Consider the following 18,950-nt stretch of genomic DNA (forward strand, 5'->3'; position numbering starts at 1 on the left):
TTCCTGGTCATATAGGTAGGTTTCTCTTCAGGGCACTGTATGACTTTGTGCATTTATATTATGTTCCTCAGTGGAAGCAGAGTATTTCATCATCCTCTGAAATGGAGGAGGACTTGGCCTATCCTTTTCCTCAGGACTTTTTGCCCTTCTATTTGGATGAGAGAAACTGAGGATAACAGCTTAAAGAAGTCAGTGAAAGGGGCTACTGAGGGAAGAATCCAGGGACTAAGGGCAAACTGTCCATGGAGAAGACATCATTGAGGTACATCAGGATACCATGGCGCAGGAAAACCTTTGCCAGGAGAGGGAGATAAAGCAGATCCAGGAGCTGTGTGGCGCATAAGTGCCCATGGTGTCTGTGCGTTAGACACAGAGTGACTGGGAGGGAGGGGAGAGGGAAAACGTATGACTAGCAGGACCTGCTTGGCAGGAATATAAAGACTAAGCCACTGGCAGTAGACATGACAAGGAGCAGGAAGATGACTACAAACATAGTTAGGCACTAGTCAGATTACGCCATTATTGCTGAATAAGCATAGTTTCCTCCACTCGGTGGGTGCTTCAGTTAGCAGGCCCGCTACCTTTGGAAAGAAGAGCAAGAAAGTGTTCCTAAAGAGACATGAGAGAGGTAGGGCAGGCCTACTGGCAGGCTGCAGCACTTGCTATGAGGTAGAAAACTGTGGAAAGTTACAGCTATAAGGTGGAGTGCATCTGGTACTGTGGAAGTATCCCTCTGTCCTATATACCATCCACCATATATACACTTGGTGTGATGGACATACAAACACTTGTAATATTTTATAAACATTTATAAGTTTTGTCTGCTATAGGATTACAAAGGGTTATTTCCAGCAGGAGCGGAGCTTACTATGCAGGAAAGCACACCTCAGCATCCAATAGTCCCATTTACAGATACTTAAGGGACAATGCAGGTGTCATTCATTTTGAAGTTTTACCTTAATCCCAGTTAAATACAACTGTATCCATAGGAAGAGAGAAGCCAGGTAGGAAACTAAAAAAGAACTATGGGGTGGTTAAAAACTCAGACCCTACTGTGAAGTAGACTGAAACCCAGTCATCTGGGGTGGAGCTGTCTGGGATAAAGTAGGCCTACCTGGACCTTAGGTAAGATTGACATGCATGTAGACTGTTGTTTTATTAGTAATTTAAACACTCGCCCCCCCCCCCCCCCCCCCGTATGCAATTAGATGAGGCGACTATATAACAAAGTAATTTGCACCTTTCCCTGTAGATTATTAACAGGCTAAATCTAGTCTAGTGTCCATTTTCTATAAAACAGTATTAAGGCTTGTGATATGAGAGGAATTTTCTAAAAAATTTAGAATATATAGAACTATTACATAAGTCAACTTCAAACATTAACTGTATAAAGCAAGCCATTCATAATTAGGATTCTTAATTAGACAGCACAGTAGTATGTAGAGTGGATAAAAATAAATTTAAAAAACTTTAAAATTAAATTTGAAATCATGACAACATATATTAAGGCCTAAACTTACTATAATGTATTAAAATAATTTAAATTAAATTAAAAAATAATATTCAAGCAGTACATTTGTTGCCAAAGTTTTAAAGAAAGTCAAACCAGTGAAATGAAGTCACAGGCTAAGCACCTGGGCTTAGAGTTTGTTGAAGTACTAAACCAACTTTTGACAGCAGTAACCTCTTCTGCAGTTACAGAAAAAACAGTTTTTTCATTTCAGTTCATTCAACTAGTTCAGTTCAATGACTAGTTCATTCCAAGTCGAGAAACTGATTGGGAGTTGAAAAAGAAAGCAAGCTTGTTTTCCTCTACCAATATATGAATAAAAATGAAGTGCAAGAGAATGAGATCTTTTAGTTCTAAAGCCTTGAAGGACATGGTGTATAGAAAAAGTATCAGTTCAATATATTTATTACAGATAATACTTAGTTTAATAAAATCAATTTTAAATGCAGAACATGTTTTGAGAAAACTACCTTTTTTTATGTATCCAGCACATTTAACGTTATTTTATTTAATTAATAAAAATTTATAAAATGCTGGTTTTGTGCATTTTAATTGAAATACAATTTCCATCCAAGTGCAGCTTGATACAAATATGGATAAATATTAATTACCTAGTAAATAAAAGTGTCATTCATTTTCTAACTTAATATACAATCATAAAAAATAGGAATCTGAATAAATGTATGTTAATCCAAAGAATTGCTTAAATACATGTGTATATCCTCATGGTTAGCAAAAAGAATTATCAAATTTAGTGTAAAGGGTATGTGTTAGTGATTATATGTGAGACTAGTGAGAATGAACCTTTCCTTAAGAAAATAATTTAAAAAATACAAATGTAAAACAAGATTAAATGGATGATTTAAATAATGGTTTCCTGCTTGCTGATTTAAATCATGATTTAAATTGGTGACTTAAATCAATCCCGACTCCGGTGGTATATTATATTGTTGTAGCAAGGGAACATATGAACCAATTATATATGCATGACCCTATCAACCAGAAGTCAGAAATTTCTCTATGGTTAACATTTGATCATCCAAAAGAATATCTTAGAACAAAAGTTGTTGTTTTTTATTGTGGATCTACCATCTTGGTGTCAGTCTTACACACATAACACAGCAGTTAGCAAATATTAATTTATTAGTAGTGAAATGAAACACTTATTTTAACTTGCCCTTATATATTAGTGGAAAAGGTAATTAATACTGGACATTAAGAATTAGTCCTTTTTAAAAAATGCAATTAATTAATTAACAGCCAGTTAGCCTAGAACACAGGCCAATTTTATACTTTCTTTTGCAACTAAATTGTGATTCTAATTCTACCTGAAATAATATCTAAATTAGACTAAATGAAGGCAATTAAAACAAATCCGAGAACTCTGAGATAATGAAAGGATCAATAAAACCTCCTTGACCTAGCCTATCCCAAATACATACAGTACATTAAAGAGGTACAGATTAAAATAAAATTAACCCACACACTGCTAACACTTTACTACTACTAAAAGAGACAGACAAAAGGGTATGAAGGAAAAACATAACTGAAAGATACAGCTATCAATCAATCAATCTTATTCAGAGAGTCATAGATTCTCAGGCTAACAAGGATCATTGTGATCATCTAGTCTGACCTCCTGTATAACACAGGCCACAGAACTTCTTCAAAGTAATCCCATGAGTGTGCTAGGTATCCATCCAATCTTGATTTTAAAATGGTCAGTCATGGAGAATCCTTAGTAAATTGTTCCAATGGGTAATTTACCCTCTGTCAAAAATTTACACCTTATTTCCAGTCTGAATTTGTCTAGCTTCAACTTCCAGCCATTGGATTGTTACACCTTTCTCTGCTAGATTAAAGCACCCATTATTAAATATTTGTTCCCCATGTAGAGACTTACAGACTGAAATCAAGTCACTCCTTAACCTTCTCTTTGTTAAGATAAACAGATTCAGCTCTTTGAGTGTATCACTATAAGGCATATTTTCTATTCCTTTAATCATTCTTGTGGCTCTTCTCTGAACCCTCTCCAATTCTCTGAACCCTTCTCTGAACCCTCTCTGAACATCTTTATTGAACTGTGCGCACCAGAACTAAACACACTATTCCAGCTGTGGTCACACCATTGCCAAATACAGAGGTAAAAAAACCCTCTCTACTACTACTTGAGATTCTCATTTATGCATCCCAGGATCACACTAGGTCTTTTGGACACAGCATCACATTGAGAGCTCATGTTCAGTTACTGTTGTCTTTGCTCTGACAACAGATTAGCCAAATAAGATCTAGGGTAGTGCTTTTAGCTAGAACTAGTCACACACACTGGCAATGAGCATGCCTTTGCTCATTCTCTTCCACCTACTCAAAAACTGTAATGTGTCTAAACTAACATGTCCAACATAAAATGGAAGTTCAGTATTGTCTTAATTCATGTGAAGTATATTTTAACATTACTTGGGTTCTGCTCAATCCAATTTACAGACTTGTAGTCAAAAAGCATTTATTATAATGGAAACCATGAATATTTCTGGCAGCACCAAAAAGAAAAAGTCTCCATCAGTCTCTTCTCTCCTGATCCCTGCTGTAGTAACTTGGGAGAAAAGACCACCTATCTACTTTCTTCTTCTGTTTCATGGGACAGGAAGATGACTTCACTATGAGGCCTCTTCTCTTCAGAGGTGGGGCGAGAGAAAGAGAAACTTGTGAGGAAAGGGGAGAAAGTTTCAGTGGGCAGGATAGGTCCAACTTCCCCTCTGCGGTGTAGTGAGCAGGCAGAGAAAAAAAGTTACTTTAGGCTGTGGAGGTCCCACCATTTCCCAGCTTCTCTTGAAGAGGGAGACATAAATTGGGCTGAAAAAACAGGCCACCCTTCACAGATTTCACAAAGGAGTGCTCTATGTCAGGACAAGTTTCTCATACAAACAGCTGTGTGAATGGAGGTAGTACTTCACAGGTAGCATGCATGAGGGAGGGAGGGGGCACATGCCACCATGAAGGGGATTTCAACACACAAGCATGCATGGGGCAAACCAAGGGAGAAACAGTGACGTGGGGGGAACAGTGTTTCTCTCACAATCCCCACTATGCTTCCTACAATATCTTTGTTGACTTTGGAATGGAAGGAGACTGATGAAATGAGGCCACTAGGAGTCCCTCTAACTCAGATACCCTATAGGAGGGAGCCTGATGTTTAGAATTTCAACTATGCTTTTCCTGTCCACTGCTGCAATTGTAATTAAAAAACTTCATGGGCCAAATTCATCCTCAGTGTACTTCCACTGAAGTCAGTGGAGTTACAGCAGGAAATAATTTGACCCATTATCATTACAAGTCTTTCATAATATGATGCTTGACCTGTAATTAGCTTTAATAATGATTTGATAATCAGGTTATCTTCCAAAAAGTTAATTTTCAATTAACATGGTCTCCCTGTAAAGCCTTCAAGCATAACATACAACCCAATACACATGCTATCACTTTATTTTATATGCTACAGTTATTTGCTTGTCTGCTTCTAACAGCAAACATTTCTTTTTTCAAAATTGAACAACGCTAATTTAATCTCTAAATTTCCCTGTTCAACATATTATCTAATCTAAAATGTTTTAACACAGCATAAATGGATTTTTGGACTTGGCAAGTTATTAATTATAGAAAGTGAAGGCTGATCTGAGGTTTGAAAATTTGTCTGCAAGATTACTAATCTTGCAATATCCACAGAGTCTGTGTTACTTAATAATAGCTGTGTGCCCTTCTTTATTATTTTAACTGTACTTTAGCTTGCATCTTACAACTCTCCACAGCTACTGGTTGTTTTGATGAGAGCTGGTTTTTATGGACTTGGGAGATATAAAGATTATTTAGACTCGTATTCATATCAGAGGTCAGCTCTATGTTTTGTATGCTTAAATAGATACGTATATACATTTGACTCCTCAAGTTGTTTAGATCTGTATACTTTGAGATACATTCCTGAACGCAGATAGAAAATAAGATGTTCTGGTTTTCCACAGTTACTTGAAAACAGTCATTAAATCTTTAGAAGTACAGGCCCCATGACCTTGTGTTCTATTGCATTTTTCTGACAACAAGAGGTGAAAGGATTCTGCAGATCCATTGTCTCGACTGTAGGATCTAAGAAAACACTGGCAGGCTCATCAGAGAGGTTTATGAGCCTGCAATTCAAGGAGATTAAAAGGAAAATCTACTGAGATTCTTTAAGGCCGCAGAATAACATCAAATAACTATTAGCAGCTTGGTTCAGTAAAGCTTTACTAGAGCTCTTGCTGGGTCATTCACGAAATTTAAAGGAGGAAAGGTTTTTAAGCTTTGCTTAGGGATACAATAAATATTTTGGTTTTTTAAACAAATGATAAATGAAAATCCAATCTTTTTAGACTACTAAGAACAGTTAAAATATGCATACTCAATGATCAGTGTTCTGGGAAGTGTTCGAACTTTTTATAACTACAGTTAAGTTATAAAGAAAAAAGGTACAGCTTATACATTGCCAGACTGAATACAGTGTGAAATACCTAGCAGGCCTCAATAATCACACAAACTTAAAAATAAGTCACATTGGTATTCAAAACTTTGGTACTGCTAGAGGTGGAGGTTTTTGTGTTGTTTTATTTTTAGTACACCATATATTTATTCTTTTTCAAGTACTGCTATGGTTTTTTTACTAACCAGCAGTCTGTTGAATTTAAAACAAACATTAGGAAGTGTTACAAAAATACGATTTCAGTAAAAGTTTTGAGGAAAGCAGGGTGAGAGTTGAGAACTGTTCCTAAAAGCAATATCCCATGTTTTTGATAAAACACTGTTTCTTAAATATTTACTTTTAAACAAAACTACTATAGTTTAATACAGTGCTATGATGTAAGAGGTAACAACGCTGATCTCCTTCATTGCCTCTGATGTGTAGCAAGTAAATATTTTCACATTATAAGCAGATATTTGGTCAAGCTTTCAAGTTGCAACCTGGACACTAATTCATAAAGCACTAGAGGCTGGGATATAGGTCCCTTTGAACATTCCACCCACCGATCCTTAGCCAATTTAATTTATTAAAAGTTACCCTTTTTAAGCTTCCAAGCTAACAAAAAAATGAAAACAATTTGTATTTTAATTATGGATATAAAGACTAATTTGCAAAACCTTATAAAAATTGCTTGAAAAATGCAGGACTCAATCCTACAAAGAACTGAGCACTCTGACCCTGATCTAGGAAAACATTTAAGTATGTGCTTAATTTCAAGCATGTGTGTGAACCCCCTGACTTTAAGGGAACTATGCAAGAGTTCAAAATTAAGCATGTGCCTAGTGATTTGCTAGGTCAGGGCGGGAGTGCTCAGCACCTTGCAAGGCTGACTCCACTGCCAAACTTGGAGAAAGAAGTCTCCCTTCTGTTTATTCACAAGTACGTAAGGCAATGGAAAAACAAGCTTCACCACAATGTCCTTTTAATGTGTAATAATTCTGTTCTGGAGGGAGAAATAATTTCTGTGGCTGAGAAATTAGTTCTGTCTCTAGGGGCCATTCAATCTGACCTAAACTGCGACTATTAGGAAGACTCACCACTATGAATATTAAAGGAGTAGCCGTGTTAGTCTGTATCCACAAAAACAATGAGGAGTCCGGTGGTACCTTAAAGACTAACAGATTTATTTTGGCATAAGCTTTCGTGGGTAAAAAACCCCACTTCTTTATCTGAAGAAGTGGGGTTTTTTACCCACGAAAGCTTATGTCAAAATAAATCTGTTAGTCTTTAAGGTACTACTGTGAATAGTTACTTGTGCTTTGGGGACTAGAATGAGATTAACTCATTGCACACAGGCTAATCAGCCACCAATGGGTTAATTTACAGCCACTATGAACATGGTCTGGATTTTGAATGACCTAGTGGTAAAAGGCTCTCTATGTCCCACTATCAATCCCCCAAGTCACCAAGTGCCCATGAAGTTCCACAATTTTAAGATCCTTAGCCAGAAACACAATGTACATTGCTGTCACTTAAAGAGTGGTAGACCTGCCAGGCAAACTGCAGGGTTTCAGAGAGTCCCACAGGGCCTGCCACATTGTGGCTGTGCTTGAAGCTTTATTTTGGTTTTGAAAGGCTTTTTTGAGCTTTACTTATGCTTTTTTAAAAAGGGATTCTCATACTAGGGAACAACTAAAAATATACCATATTAAAATATCTCTATTTTCTTGTCATATGCTAGTCAGAGTTCTCTTTGCCACTTGTGCTAGCTATTAAAAGCATTTTTATAGGCACTTCTCACTTGCTTCTCCGGCTTGATCCTGCAGTGAAGTTGTAATGCTGCTCTTGTAGCAATCAGCTCTGCATCCACATTCTGATGTCAAACGCAGCATTATGATTTCAATGTAGGATGAGAAGAGAAAGTTGGGATGAGGGAAGAGTGCTCATTTTCAAAAATCCTTAACTAAAATGAGCGTGTGACAAGATGAAGAAAAAATGAAAGGTAAACTACTTATTCTTTAAATGTTCTACATTTCTTCACAATTGGACCAGTGTAAGATTCCCTTTCTAAATCTCCATCCACCACTATGGTATTTCCACCTCACACAAAGGGATTTGCCCGAAGCTGAGGGTGAGAGTACCCCCGGGACAGTATTGAAGTTTTAAAAGTGATGATACCGTAGGTGAAGCCCTAAATTGCAAACGAGGACATTTTAAAACCAGCTACTTTTTCCAATTATCTGGGAAGCCCTAAACTCAATGTTCAAGAATCCTTCCAACAGCTGAGCACTTCACCAGTCCTTCCAGATAAGGGAAACTTGGCTAACTTGGTTAATATAGGATTTCAATCATTTTTCTTTACATTTTACAAAAGCTTTCAAAAATCCTCTTTAATATTGTTTTGGAGCTTACCTGCTCAACTGCAGAGCTATAGCAAAGTCATTGAGTCTGAATCTGAGCACAGATTTATGTGAAAATCTTACCACTCCAAAGAGTAGACATTTTGTAAGTTAAGATATTTACATAAGAACGGCCATACTGGGTCAGACCAAAGGTCCATCTAGCTCAGTATCCTGTCTTCCGACAACAACCAATGCCAGGTGACCCAGAGAGAATAAACAGAACCTAAGGTAAGGTAATCATCAAGTGATCCATTCCCTGTTGCCCATTCCCAGCGTCCAGCAAACAGAGGCTAGGGACACCATCCCTGCCCATCCTGGCTAATAGCCATTGATAGACATATCCTCCATGAACTTATTAAGCTAGAAGCTTTGAGGCTGAGCCTAACTTGTTTAAGTTAAAAGGGAAAAAAAGAATTCTCCAGAATTGCTTTTCTATTAAAAAAAACAGAAATTGTTGTATATTGTTGCTTTTTATGCTGCTCTGCACTGTGTGAAGGAGTGTATTTCTCCTTTAAGGGACACTCCAGAGCCTAATCAAGGAGGCCTTGCCTTGGCCTAGGATTATATAAACAGGAAGAGGAAGCTGCGTGAGAGAGAGGGTAGTAGAAGCCATGTAGGCTGCAGTATGTAGTGGTTGTTTTCTCTCAGGCTCTAGGAGACCAGCCTAACCAAAGGCTTTTTTGTTAGTGTGTGTTGGCTTCTTTCCCCAAGACTGTTAAAGTGAACCTACTCTCTCCCAAAACAGGGGAAATTAAGGTGGGGCATACCTGCAGCACCACACTGGGCCACAAGGGTGTGTGTTGGGACTTCCCGCACCTTTACACCTTGTTTAAAAACAAATGTTTTGAGAATGTAGTGCACACAAAAAGTACCATAAAGAGATCCCTAGAGACTTAAAGCCTTCAGATATAGAATAGGTACAGCAAAGGCAGCAGTGCAAGTGTGCTCCTCTAATGTTCATAAACCCTAACTTGGAAGGGCAACTTCTGAGAGGGATACAGGACAATTCAAGGATGACAAATATGTTGTGATGTAGACACATGTCCATGGAAATCAAACCCATTGCACATAAACCACCAGTCAAATGGTAACATTTGGTAATTACTACCACCACCGCAGCAGCTGGATTTGAGCATTTGTACTATATATGAAGTTGGGATGTTCAATGGAGTTTTAGCCTAATTTAGATTTTTAGCCACTCAAACTAATTGAATATGAATCTTTAGGAAGGGGAGTTATGATCAGAAATGAACAAATCTTAGACCAGACCTGGAAAGAAGTTCCTTTTTTAACAGGTAAACCATAATGTGCGTTTTCCCTTCTCCTTCATGCTTTTGATAAGGATTAGAAGCAGAAGATTCAATATTATGAAAAAGTGGAGTTCTTATTTCATTTCCAACCTGGCAAAACAAGGAGTTAGTGAAATTTTCACAAAGCACACAGAAAGGCAGTTCTTGTAAGATTTCCAGACCAAATAAATTTGGATAAGTATCTGAGCCAAACTCTTCCTCATAGCTCTTCCCCTTTGTTCCTGCCCGCGCAGAAGTGTCCATGAAATTGATTAGAATCATTATTTCTGAAGTGTGCTGTACTGGCAATTCAGAGAACAGGATTCTAGTCAGTGGTGAGCTGGAGCTGGATTGCGCAAACCAGTTGTTAAATTTTGAAGCAGTTTCAGAACCGGTTGTTAACCCGCTTCCCTGCAGGGGGCACTGAGGCTTTGATGGGCTCCGGCCGGGGAGTGATGTAATTCCTTCTCCGGCCGCCAGGGGCGCTGCGCTGTGGGAACCATGTGGGCTGCCACCTAGCTCTGGGCACGAGCCCTGTTGCTGCTCCTGCTCCCCTGGGGCTCCCGCTGCTGCCTGGTGGGTCCGCGGTTGCTCTACTGGGCCTGGGCTGCGTCTTGCTGCTCTCCCCGTGAGTACCCACCACCCTGCCCGCAGCCAGCCCCTGCCTCCAGCCACCCCCGCACCCCCTGCCTCCAGCCAGCCCCTGCCTCCAGCCACCCCCTGCCCTGCCTCCAGCCCCTGCCCCACCCCCTGCCTGCAGCCAGCCCCTGCCGCACCCCCTGTCCTGCCCCCACCAGCCCGTCTCCAGCCACCCCCGCACCCCCTGCCCTATATCCAGCCAGCCCGTCTCCAGCAGCCCCTGCACCCCCTGCCCTGTATCCAGCCAGCCCGTCTCCAGCCACCCCCGCACCCCCTGCCCTGTATCCAGCCAGCCCGTCTCCAGCCACCCCCGCACCCCCTGCCCACAGCCAGCCCCTGCCGCACGCGCCCCCTGCCCTGCCCGCAGCCAACCCCTGTCTCCAGCCAGCCCTGCACCCCCCTGCCCTGCCTGCAGCCAGCCCCTACTTCCAGTCAGCCCCGCCCTGTCTCCAGCCAGCCCCACACCCTCCTGTCTCCAGCCAGCTCCGCACCCCCTGCTTCCAGCTAGCTCTGCGCCAGGCCCCTGTCTGCAGCTGGCCCCACGTCCATTGATGCCCTGCAGTTCCCAGGGCAGTAACCCTGCACACCTGCTTCAATGAGGGGGGCATGGAGCAGCTGGGACCCACACATGTGCACACCCTAGGGTGACCAGACAGCAAGTATGAAAAATCAGGACAGGGGGTGGGGGATAATAGGAGCCTATATAAGAAAAAGACCCCAAAATCGGGACTGTCCCTATAAAATCGGGATATCTGGTCACCCTAGCAAACCCCCAGGGAGTGGCGTGGACCCACACATGTGAAATGGAGCTCATTTCTAGTTCAGGCCCATCTTTTTAAAAAAGAACTTTAGGCAGGGTTAACATACATCCATATTTTCCCAGACAGGTCAGGCTTTTTGGTTCTTAAATCGCTGTCCGGGAGGAATTTTTAAATTTTAAAAATTCCTCCCAGGAAAATACGGACGTATGGTAACCCTGTTGGTACAAAAAATACATACTGGGGCACATCCCTTAAATCAGAACTTTTTATAGGAACCGGCTGTTAAGATTTTGGCAGCTCATCACTGATTCTAGTCAATTTCACTGCCATTCTGTTGCTACTGTACTTACTATGAAGTGGCTGAAATTCAAAGCGACACTGGAAGTGTACATCCTGTGCACAACTTTATTTGAATCACACCAGTGTTGTGTGAACAGAACCTTATATTTTAAAATGCATAATCTTCATGATACACAATTGGGAGTGCTGAAGGAGCTTTCAGGTTCATATAAATAATAAACGTATAATTTGTTTTCCTTTTTTAAGTGTCTTTACATTCTCTTGAGATAACTCTCTAGAATAACTCCTTTGGATGCAAGAGTCTCAGCACACATTAATACACCTTTAATTGACGCGAAGATGCTTTAAAAACAAAGCTACTTAAAAGCAATCTGTGTCTACTGCCACCACAGGAAGACAGAAATATACTATATTCATTCCTGATGTAATTCCACTGACTGCACTGGTGGAATTGAGCCCAGTATATTAAAATTCTGTGGTATACATTAAGGCTTTAAATTAAACCCATCACATACATAAAAATAAAAATTTATAGCTAAAACTCTTATTAATTTCATCACACCTAAGCATGCAGTAGTTATTAGAGTGGGTGACAAGAGTGCTGTAAAAAATCTAAAAGCATAATGAAGTGTTATGAGACTTACGAGAAATTCCTATTCTGAAGTTAAATCAGGCTCCCCCCACCCCCCGATAGCACTGAGGTAATAGGTCATTTCAATGTAATCATAATACTGCTTAAATGAAAAAAAAAACCCACAAATCAAGTTTGAAAATTATTTGTTCAGCTATTTTTAAAATTTTACCTTCCCCTCAATACTTACACAGTCTGAGAAAGTGATATATTTAAATATAATTAGAAATTCATGCTGAAAATAAACTTCTATGCATTGTATATCTTTCTTCTTACCCTACAATAATGTGTATCTGCTACTATGACTAAGCTTTTGTTTCTCAAAGTTCTGGTAACCTTTGCAGCAGGGGAGTTAAAATCAGTGCAAGAGAGAAAGGTTTGATGGTGTGCCAATATACAATGGAAGGGAATTCAATAAGCTGCAGAGACAGTGGGCTTTTATCAGACACATTGAAAAGTGGTGGTGGCTACATGTCAATGCTGGACCAGAGTGTGTTACTGCAGAGCGCGACAGAGTGTTTTCCCCACGGGCAATACACTATTATTGACTCCCCCCATTAACATGTAGGGTGGATATACATTTATTGAAGGTTCTAATGGAAGGCTGAGGGACTCCTATCCTGAGGCCAGAACAGAAAGACAGCCTATCACTTCATGTAATGGTAGCCCATGTGTGACAGACCTGACCTACATTTCCCCCCTTTCTTTCTCACAACAGCCTGTCGCTGTTTTAAGAAGCTATTTTCTGAGATGTAAAAAAGAAATGCATGCTGGAGCTGCCTAGTTAATGTGTTTTACTGGAATATTATTTATAAACCTGCTTCATAAAGAGTAATTCTACTAGAGATTATTTATGAAAGCTATCCTAAAATATACACACCCAAAAAAGAATGTGCCTTAATAAGTCTGAAGTGTTTATAAAGCCATATGATATACTGTATCTTAGACATAAATTACTCAGTACCTATATCTAAACTGCTTCAACAAAATATAGTGCTGGCCATAACTTGAAGTAGTTAAGAAAATTTACTGAAACTGCTGCAATGATAAGAATGGCTAAACTACATAATTACAGTCTAAATTCCATATTTATTAAAATGATTAGAAGTACCACTACCTAATGCCTCACTGGAAGTAATTCAATGGTTTTACTGGTTAATGTATGTGTATTTATCAGTATCAATAACATATCCAAATATGAAAGCAGGATAAGAGCAAATAAAACATTTGGTTCAGAAACAAAAAGCTTTTAAAAATACTATCTAACTACTATTCCAGCCCCTGCATTTAAGAGCTGTTGCCACTACTTTGCCACTACAGCCAGCTCTCCTCGGCAGGAACCTACCACGGCGCTGTAGGTCATACTCTTTTTTTGTCTCTTCGTTCCCTAGAATTTTCCACGCTTGATCAATTTCGATGAACCTCTGCACACGCTCCTCCACTTCTCCTGCTGGCACATCTGCGCTCTGTTTGTCTGGATGATACTGCCAATCAAAAGGAAGGGGGAAAAAGGGGGGGGGGGGGCGGACAAATCAATAGTAAATCTGATATTCATTTAAAGGTGGGGGGGGAGGAGGAGGTCTAAACCCAGGAAAACGAGATGACAATGTTGGGTACAGGAGATAACTTCCAGGTTAATTAGACCACTGGAATAGCAGCAAATCCACCAGTGGCACAAAATGTCACAATGTGCACTGACAACATTTTCTGGATAATTTGCTAATGGAATCATGGGTCTTATGGACAATTTACCTAGGGAGAATGACTAATACAAACAGAAAAAGGTACATGCAGAGGAATACGACATGGGAACAAGGGGAAATGCTTTAGGTGCAAGCTGCTTTTATTTAACACTACATCTGGCTACATTTAAAAAACGGGACCACTGTTTAGTTACAGACTAATCACAAATAAATTGAATGCTTTATTATAGATGTACCTGGTTTTTGTACTTTAAATAGTAAAAAAAAAAAAAAAAAAGTAAGATCAAATATAATTTACAATAAATAAAATTCTATTTTGAAGCTATGCCTTAACCTATTTAATTTTTTTCAGTTCAGTGAATCAATAGCTTTTCCAAATATTTAATGTCATGGATCACTGGCTACAAAATTGTGTCATTTTAGTTAAATGGTTATTTGAGGACAAGGCTATAAGATAAATCATGCATAAAGGCAAAAAATAAAACGAAAACACTTAAAAAATGTCTGGTCTCCTCATGTTAAATAGCACATGTTCCTTTTTTTGTTCCAATGTCTATTGAAAAATAGCTCATTGAATTCTCTTTTTTGTTCTTTGTATAAGTTCTCATCTCATTTGTAAGGAATATATAATTTTTTGATATTTTAATTGTTCATATAGAACCAACAGAAGAAAAGCAACAGGAAAGAATTGGTAGGCTGGTGATGGGGGGAATGGGACAAAGGTTACAACACTGTAAGAATGCTGTTAAATTCATTATATTTCAAAATATTCCATATTCACTTATTTTCTCTATATCAGGAATATTAATTTCTGCCGTACACTAACATTAGTTTCGTTACCTGAATCTACAGTAGATATTTAGAGGTGGAGGGCCTGTACCACAAGTGAACACCGCATTAGAGAGAGTGGAATTCTGAACAAATATTTCCAGTTATAGTTTGTTTTGGAAGAAGAGAATACTGTTACCATATGACCTTAGAACAACTGCCTCCCCCTCCTTCACACACAATCATACGCTAAGAATTCAAAATGAACATTGCTACTAGAGTCTGCCCACTCATACACATATCTATCCTTTGTATTGATGCGAATTATCTCGATAACGTCCCTCCTCCCCACTCTTCAATGCAACAATGGGAGAAAAGACCACAAGGGCAAAATGTTCCCCATCTCTGAGCTCAATTGTTTTCACATTCACTTTTCTACACACAACTGATTGTGCCTGCAAAAGTGGCTGTTCACCTAAACCATAAATTCAAGAAGGTAATGTGCATAAATGCAGGATTTTGCTGTGTGGAATGTGTGCATTCCTTTGCAGTTAGCTGTTCAGTCAAAACTAGAGGCTGGCTTGAAGCTTGCTGAAAATATGGTCCAGGTATAGTTACAGTCCATATATGATTATTTTATAGAACGTATATTTTCAGTAAAAATTAGGGCTGTCAATTAATCGCAGTTAACTCACGCAATTAACCCAAAAAAATTAATTGCAATTCAAAAAAACTAATGTGATTAATCAGTTTTAATCGCACAGTTAAACAATACCAATTGAAATGTATTTAGTATTTTGGCTGTTTTTCTGCATTTTCATATATATTGTATTCTGTGTTGTAATTGAAATAAAAGTGTATATTTTTGATTACAAATATTTGCACTGTAAAAGTGATAAACAAAAGAAATAGTATTTTTCCATTCACCTCATACAAGTACTGTAGTGCAATCTCTTTGTCCTGAAGGTGCAGCTTACAAATGTAGATTTTTTTTATTACACTCAAACCAAAACAATGTAAAACTTCAGAGCCTACAAGTTCACTCAGTCCTACTTCTTGTTCAGCCAATCGCTCAAACAAACTTGTTTACATTTACAGGAGATAATGCTGCCCTCTTCTTATTTACAATGTCACCAGAAAGTGAGAACCGTAATTTGCACGGCATTTTTGTAGCCAGCATTGCAGGGTATTTACATGCCAGATATGCTAAACTTTCATATGCCCCTTCATGCTTCAGCCACCATTCCAGATGACATGCTTCCATGGTGATGATGCTCGTTAAAAAAATGTGTTAATTAAATTTGTGACTGAACTCGTTGGGGGAGAATTGTATGTCCCCTGCTCTGTTCTACCCCCATTCTGCCATGTATTTCATGTTATAGCAGCCTCTGATGATGACCCACCACATGTTGTTCGTTTTAAGAATAACTTTCACTACAGATTTCACAAAATGCAAAGAAGGTACCAATGTGAGATTTCTAAAAATAGCTACAGCACTTGACCCAACATTTAAGAATCTGAAGTGCCTTCCAAAATCTGAGAGGGACAAGACGTTGAGCATGTTTTCAGAAGTCTTAAAAGAGCAACGCTCCGATGCGGAAACTACAGAACCAGAACCATCAAAAAAGAAAATCAACATTCTGCTGGTGGCATCTGACTCAGATGATGAAAGTGAACATGCATCAGTCTGCCCTGCTTTGGATTGTTACCAAGTAGAACCCGTCATCAGCATGGATGCATGTCTCCTGGAATGGTACTTGAAGCATGAAGGCACATATGAATCTTTAGCGCATCTGGCACGTAAATATCTTGCGACGCTGGCTACAACCGTGCCATGAGAATGCCTGTTCTCACTTTCAGGTGACATTGTAAATAAGAAGCGGGCAGCATTATCTCCTGCAAATGTAAACAAACTTGTTTATCTGCGCGATTGGCTGAACAAGATGTAGGACTGAGTGAACTTGCAGGCTCCAAAATTTTATATTGTTTTATTTTTGAATGTAGGTTTTTTTGTACATAATTCTACATTTGTAAGTTCAACTTTCATGATAAAGAGATTGCACTAAAATACTTGTATTAGATGAACTGAAAAAATACTATTTCTTTTGTTTTTTTACAGTGGAAATACTTATCAAAAATAAATATAAAGTAAGCACTGTACACTTATGTATCTGTGTTGTAACTGAAATCAATATATTTGAAAATGTAGAAAACATCTAAAAATATTTAAATAAATGTTTATTGTTTAATGGTGCAATTAATATTTTTAATCACTTGACAGCTCTAGTAAAAAATCAAAAATAGAACAAGGTTACACTAGGTTACACTATTTTTCTTTTTGGAAAATAAATGGAGGCCAAAATTTTCAAAGTTAGACATACAAATTGGAAGATTTTTACCATAACATATAGTGACCAAATACAAACTTAAATATGAATGCTGCTACATAAACCAACAAGAAAAGGGATAATTACCATTACGTTCTATGTTTAAACCAAGAGGTGATGGGTGAAGGTTTATACCATTGCATGGTACAGAGCACGTCATTGTAATTTATTAGTCCTTGTCCTTAGTCAGATTACCTATGAATCTTTGCCAATGTCCAATTGTGTTTCAGCCTTAGCAGTATTTCTTCAAGATAGTAGCTGATTATGTGCATAGTTTTGATGACCTTTTAATTGAAATGGTCACATTAAATAAAGGTAAAGGTGGTGGAGTAGCACTGTATATCAAAGATGGGATAGAATGAAAAGAAATAAGCAGCGATGAAATGGATACGACTGAGTCCATCTGGACAAAAATTAAATTGGGGAAGAAAACTATTAGAGCCTTCCCTGGGATAGTGCTTGGGGTGTGCTACAGACCGCCGGGATCTAATCTGGATATGGATAGAGCCCTTTTTAATGTTTTTAATAAAGTAAATACTAATGGAAACTGTGTGATCATGGGAGACTTTAACTTCCCAGATATAGACTGGAGGACGAGTGCTAGTAATAATAATAGGGCTCAGATTTTCCTAGATGCGATAGCTGATGGATTCCTTCAGCAAGTAGTTGCTGAACCGACTAGAGGGGATGCCATTTTAGATTTGGTTCTGGTGAGTAGTGAGGACCTCATAGAAGAAATGGTTGTAGGGGATAATCTTGGCTCAAGTGATCATGAGCTAATTCAGTTCAAACTGAACGGAAGGATTAATAAAAATAAATCTGCAGCTAGGGTTTTTGATTTCAAAAGGCTGACTTTCAAAAAATTAAGGAAATTAGTTAGGGAAGTGGATTGGACTGAAGAATTTATGGATCTAAAGGTAGAGGAGGTCTGGGATTATTTTAAATCAAAGCTGCAGAAGCTATCGGAAGCCTGCATCCCAAGTAAGGGGAAAAAAATCATAGGCAGGAGTTGTAGACCAAGCTGGATGAGCAAGCATCTCAGAGAGGTGGTTAAGAAAAAGCAGAAAGCATATAGGGAGTGGAAGAAGGGAGGGATCAGCAAGGAAAAGCTACCTTATTGAGGTCAGAACATGTAGGGATAAAGTGAGACAGGCTAAAAGTCAAGTAGAGTTGGACCTTGCAAAGGGAATTAAAACCAATAGTAAAAGGTTCTATACTCATATAAATAAGAAGAAAACAAAGAAAGAAGAAGTGGGACCGCTAAACACTGAGGATGGAGTGGAGGTCAAGGATAATCTAGGCACGGCCCAATATCTAAACAAATACTTTGCCTCAGTCTTTAATAAGACTAAAGAGGATCTTAGGGATAATGGTAGCATGACAAATGGGAACGAGGATATGGAGGTAGACATCACCATATTTGAGGTAGAAGCGAAACTCAAACAGCTTAATGGGACTAAATCGGGGGGCCCAGATAATCTTCATCCAAGAATATTAAAGGAATTGGCACAAGAAATTGCAAGCCCATTAGCAAGAATTTTTAATCAATCTGTAAACTCAGTGGTTGTACCGTACGATTGGAGAATTGCTAACATAGTTCCTATTTTTAAGAAAGGGAAAAAAAGTGATCCGGGTAATTATAGGCCTGTTAGTTTGACATCTGTAGTATGCAAAGTCTTGGAAAAAATTTTGAAGGAGAAGGTAGTTAAGGACATTGAAGTCAATGGTAAATGGGACAAAATACAACATGATTTTACAAAAGGTAGATCGTGCCAAACCAACCTGATCTCCTTCTTTGAGAAAGTAACAGATTTTTTAGACAAAGGAAACGCAGTGGATCTAATTTACCTAGATTTTAGTAAGGCATTTGATACCGTGCCACATGGGGAATTATTAGTTAAATTGGATAAGATGGGGATCAATAGGAAAATTGAAAGGTGGATAAGGAATTGGTTAAAGGGGAGACTACAACGGGTCCTACTGAAAGGTGAACTGTCAGGCTGGTGGAAGGTTACCAGTGGAGTTCCTCCAGGATTGGTTTTGGGACCAATCTTTTTATTACTGACCTTGGCAC

The 18,950-nt window shown here is 38.8% G+C and overlaps 1 protein-coding gene across 7 annotated transcripts in view; it reads right to left on the reverse strand.

Moving 5' to 3' along the window:
* DNAJC24 (DnaJ heat shock protein family (Hsp40) member C24) overlaps positions 1–18,950 on the reverse strand; it is a 66,543-nt gene that overhangs the window by 6,479 nt on the left and 41,114 nt on the right. For all 7 annotated transcript variants that reach the window (XM_043549345.1, XM_043549344.1, XM_007067907.4 and 4 more), the window contains one exon: positions 13,364–13,502. In XM_043549345.1, the coding sequence (XP_043405280.1) occupies positions 13,364–13,502 (139 nt within the window). The remainder of the gene's footprint in view (positions 1–13,363; positions 13,503–18,950) is intronic.

This window comes from Chelonia mydas, chromosome 6 (assembly GCF_015237465.2).
Source record: "Chelonia mydas isolate rCheMyd1 chromosome 6, rCheMyd1.pri.v2, whole genome shotgun sequence".
NCBI lineage: Eukaryota > Metazoa > Chordata > Testudines > Cheloniidae > Chelonia > Chelonia mydas.